This window comes from Peromyscus leucopus, chromosome 1, assembly GCF_004664715.2.
Source record: "Peromyscus leucopus breed LL Stock chromosome 1, UCI_PerLeu_2.1, whole genome shotgun sequence".
Classification (NCBI taxonomy): domain Eukaryota; kingdom Metazoa; phylum Chordata; class Mammalia; order Rodentia; family Cricetidae; genus Peromyscus; species Peromyscus leucopus.
The window spans coordinates 162,252,932-162,257,779 of record NC_051063.1 but is presented as its reverse complement, the minus strand read 5'-3'; the positions used below and the strand labels follow the sequence as shown (position 1 = coordinate 162,257,779).

The window sequence follows — 4,848 nt, the reverse complement described above, 5'->3', positions numbered from 1 at the left end:
CCACTGAACTGTGAACCAGGCCCCGTTGGGTGGTTTTAAATCTGAAGCCCTCCGCCTGATTTTCCAGCACTTGAATCCTTGAGTTGTGTGCCTCAGCTCTGAGCAGGCTGCCAATCAGCCCTAAGTGGGGTGGTGCCCTTGCCAACTTAATTCCCTTCTGTCGTTAATGCTATCTCAGCCAAAGGAGCTTCGAAGTCATTTTATACTGATTTATTTACTTTATACATTTGCCTGTGCACTTGACTGTGTACACACATTCTGTGGTCCACATTTGGGGGTCAGGAAACAACCCGTAGGAGTGGGTTCTTCCCTTTCGCTGTGAGGGTTCTGGGGATCCATCTCGGGTCGTCATCCATGGTGACAAGTGCCTTTACCCACTGAGCCATCTGAAGCCTCAACCAAGCATGTTTGCAAGCCGAGCGCGCCACAGACTCACGGCACGCTGGAACTTCACCCGGGGTTTCTCGCCTGCCACATCATCCTATAGTTAGCTTTCAAATGATTTTTATTTTAACCAGTCATGATTTAATCCCAGCCCTCAAGAGGTAGAGATTGGTGTATTTCTGTAAATTCCAGGCCAGCCTGGTCCACATAGCAAACTCATGACTACCACTACACAGTGAGACCCTGTCTCAAATAGAAACAATTTTATTTTAATTTATTTATTGTGTATGCATGTGTGTGTTTGTGCCTGTGTGTATGTGCATGTATGCACATGTGTGAGCACTGGTGCCATAGAGCATGTATGTGGTGGGCAGGGGGCAACTCTGGAGTCTGTTTTCTCCTTCTACCTTGTTTAGGTCAGATAGATCTCTCTTGTTTCTGCCATGCTGTGTAGCCCAGGCTAGCTGGCTCCTATCTCCACCTCCCATTGCTGCAGGAACGCAGGGATTATGGGTACACACTGCCACACCTACTTTCTGTGGGTTCTGAGAATCAAAATCAGGTCACCAGATTGTACAGCAAGCGTTTTTACCCTCTGAACCAGTTTCATCGGCCCCATGGGTTTAATATGTCATTCCTTGGACAGTCAAGGTGGTGCGCGCCTGTGGGGTGGGGGTGGAGGCCAGAGGATGAGGAGTTCAAGACCCCCTCTTGTTACATAAGAAGTGTAAAGCCAACCTCAGCTACCTGTAGGAGACCTTGTCTCAAAAAACATTTTTTCTAGTGATTTTAAGTTTGTTCTTGCTTTTGAAAGACAGGGTCTAACTGTGTCACAATCCTCCTGCCTCAACCTCTGCAGTTCTGGGCATGTAGAGTGTTAACTGCACTGGGGACAAAGGTCACTGGGGTCCGGGCGGAGAAATGAGTTAGGCAGGTAGACTCAGGAAGGAACAGAGGGCACAGGGCAGGCAGAGGCCTGCTGTGATCTGAATTCCAAGGGAACTGTGGGGTTCTGAGGAGGACGGAACGCACGCTAAGCTCCCTGATGGATCAGCTGCCCAAGGTGGGCTTCGCCCACATCCAGGAAGTCCAACCTCCCCAGTCACCAGGCTACACAGGATCCCACCAGAGCCCTCACTCCCTGTGGCCTCATAGTATCTTCATTTGAAAGTGTTTGGGGGGGGTCTCTACTGTACCCCTTCTCCCTCTGCTGTGGTACTGTGTCCACCATCCCTCCTTCTCTGGGTCGTACAGATGTGTGTCAAAAGCTGTGAACATTTGCTTCAGGCTTTCATAGTCTTTATTTCCAACCTGCCAAAGCAGACTGGTTTTTCTCTCCTCCCATGCAGGTCAGGGTCAACGTCAGACTGACGGGTACCAAGATACATCCTTGCCTGGGTGGGGTGGCACGGTGGACAGATGTACACCTCCATCCCAGCTCAACGGTGGGGACATGCCCAAACTGTGAAAACCAGCAGGGCGCACTTACAGAGGGGCAGCTCAAACGGATTCAGAAGGGCCAAGCTCACCAGAGATCGGAGCCCCTGTCCTCCCCACCAGTCCCTCCCGCCGCTGAGAGCCTCTCTGAGATTCTTCTTCTCACGGTTTCCCCCCAGTCTTTTTTCACTGGCTTCTTTGCGGCACCGTCAGTCAGACCACTGTCTCTGGGTGGTGATTCCAAGCTCGAAGGAATGTTACTTTTAAAACCGCACTCCTATTAGCCACCTTGCTTCTGAGACCCTGGCCCCACTGTGTTTTAGGGCTGTAACCATTTCTTCTGTATCCCGGAGCAGGAAAATTCAGTCAAGTTGTTACGCCAAGTTGAGAGGGCAGCGGGGCGGGCTTGGGGAGGTCCTTCTTTTTTATTTTTTATCTTTCACCAAGTTCCAGGTGCTCTACTAGCCAGCCCAACTTCTGGGTGACCCAGAGGCTAGGGAAGATCCGGGGAACTCTACTCAGTGACGAAATCGGAGCTCGGCACCCCCTCTGCTTGACTCCCACCCCTGTCCATCCGGGTCCCCTCCACTGTCTCTTTGGCTCCTCTGCCCAGCATCGAGGAGCCGGGATTGCGCAACAGTAGCAAACTTTTCCCGAAAGCTCTGCGCACCACAGAGGAAGAGAAATAGAAGAGCAGAGGGTCCAGGCTGGCATTGAGGGAGCTGAACACCACAGCCTCCACCCGCCATGGAGGGCTCTGTCTCAAGTAGAACCCCACCAAGTGGGACACGTTGTAAGGTCCGAAGCACACCAGAAAATTAAGAAGCGTCACCACAGCCAGGCCTACCGCCCGGCGTCTCCTCTGAGCCCCTACATGGGGCTGCGTGAGCATGATCCACATGAAGCGCCAGTAGCAGAAGATGGTGACCGCCATGGGGACAAAGAAGAGAACCAGGCACAGCTCTAGGCGCACTGGCAGCACCACATCCAGCTGCTCTTGGGTGAAGTTCTCATAGCAGGTTATCTGGCTCCCAGTGCCCACCAGCTCGGTTGAGTTCAGGTACTGAACGATGATGACGATGGTGCAGTGGCCGAAGGACATGACCCAGGCCACCAGAGCAGCGATCACCCCGTACAGAGGCCGGCGGGAGAGCTTGTACTGCACCGGGAAGGCCACTCCCAGGTAGCGTTCTATGCTGATGCCCGCCAGCAGCCACGTGCTGCAGTAGATGCTGCTGTAGAAGCCGAAGCCCGTGAGCGCGCACACGATCTTTGGCAGGTACCAGCGAAAGTTAGACGCTGCTTCCACGATCCGGAAGGGCAACAGCAGCAACAGGAGCAAGTCCGCCAGGGTCAGATTAAGCAGGAGGATGTGCACCGGAGCAGGCTGGGGCTGGCGGACCCGGCTCACGAAGGCCCGCAGGGCCAGCAGGTTGGCAGGGAGCCCAGTGAGAAAGATAAGGATGTAGGCCGTGAGGATCAAGGAGCTGTGCCAGTTTGGGGTCATTCTGGAAGATGGAAGAGGAGTAAGGCCAGGAACTCCCCACCCCTTCACTCACAGCCTTCAGACCCTCCTTCCTCTGCTTCAGACTGCTCACATCCTCTCTGGTTCTCAGGCCAAAGCTGTCTGCTCCTCACCACCGCTTGCCCCAGCCACCTGCCAGAGCTGCCCAGAACAATTATTGACTTAGCCTTGGGCGGGTATTAAGCTGCAGTTATTACATTTGCCATCCTGTGTCTCTGAGGGAGACCAACTCGACTTCCCACGGGAATTCCCCCTCCGCTTCCTGGGCCCCTTTCCTATTTAACTTCACAGATCGTAGGAAGTGGCTGTGGTCAGGTCCCTTCCTCCCAGCTGGCTGTGGCTAGGAGTCAAAGCTTGGTGGCTGAAGAAGGCAGGCATAGAAACTGGGAAAGATCAGGAAAATGTGTCTTGGGGAAAAAAAAAGAAACTTCCAGAAGGCATGCCTTGCCAACCCTGGGCTGGTTCTCAGCTCCAGGTGCCCAACCCTTCCCCTCCCGACCAGCACCTTACCTCCTTGGGCCGACTATAGGGTCTCTTTCACCTGGTTCTCCTCTGGTCCAGTGCTGTGGATCCTACCAAAAAAGGGGGAGCTAGGATAGCCAAGGAGGAAGGCTGAGCCAGCACCTTGCTCTGTGGCCTCTTCCCCCCAAATTTCAGACACACATTCACCGAAGCCCAGACAGCACAGGTAGCTCCCGAGCCTGGTGTTTTAGCTGTGTACAGACAGGACTTCTCCACAGGTGACTCTGTTCCCACTTGGTTGGTAACCCCTTGCTAACTAACGCATAGTCTGGCCCCATTCCTTCTTCATTCCCAGGTCTAAGGCTCCTCACGCCCGCCCTGCCAACATCTGGGTCTGATGATTACTTTTTTGTTCTGACAGACATCCTCCAGCCTCTTCCTCACCCCACACCTGTTCCTCAGTTGCAGCCCCAGAAGCTCGCCCCTGAGCGCACGTACTGAGTGGCTTGCCTTGTCTGGCTTCTGATAGAGGGCTCCTCAGGAGTTCCTGGCGCAAGAGGCCAAGGGAGTTTTAGTAATTGCTGTGGCCCCACAGAAAAGGGCGGGGGAGTCAAAAACTATAAGGAACCTGGTTGGTGGGAAGCTGTTGCATGGGTCACATGGCCAGAGGGAGGCAGGTCAGTCATTGAGCAGTATTTCCTCTCAAACTGAAGCAGGAGGGCCTGCAGCTCTGCCCTCTCCCTGGAGAGCTGATCTATTCTGACTTCCACAGATTTTTCTGTCCCTACTTCCTGCCCCCCCCCCCTCGTCCCTCCTCACTCCCCATCCTTGCCAGGTCTTCTTCTGTTTTCTGAGGGTGTCTTCTGTGGCTGTCTAGAAGATCGATTTCATTCTCAGAATGAGGCTCCCCACTTCCTCTGAATCTTCAATCTTCTGACTTCTTGTGCTCTCCCGTTGTCCACCCCAACAAGTTCCCTTTGGCCTTGAAGCTGAGACAGACGGGCTTTTCCTAGCTTGTGTCTCATGGTGGACAGAGCCAG

The 4,848-nt window shown here is 53.7% G+C and overlaps 1 protein-coding gene across 2 annotated transcripts; it reads right to left on the bottom strand.

The window, feature by feature from the left end:
* Positions 1-1,666: 1,666 nt before the first annotated feature.
* On the bottom strand, positions 1,667-4,371 carry Ffar2 (free fatty acid receptor 2). 2 transcript variants are annotated; one of them, XM_037202314.1, is made up of 3 exons: positions 4,214-4,371; positions 3,857-3,918; positions 1,667-3,329 (listed from the first exon to the last, which is right to left on the bottom strand). In XM_037202314.1, exon 3 carries the CDS (start codon positions 3,326-3,328, stop codon positions 2,336-2,338), a length of 993 nt encoding a protein of 330 aa, XP_037058209.1. In that variant the 5' UTR covers position 3,329; positions 3,857-3,918; positions 4,214-4,371; the 3' UTR covers positions 1,667-2,335. The 2 variants fall into 2 exon arrangements, with proteins under 2 accessions (XP_037058209.1, XP_028711138.1); XM_028855305.2 differs by having other exon boundaries at positions 4,307-4,369.
* Between the last annotated feature and the right edge of the window lie 477 nt (positions 4,372-4,848).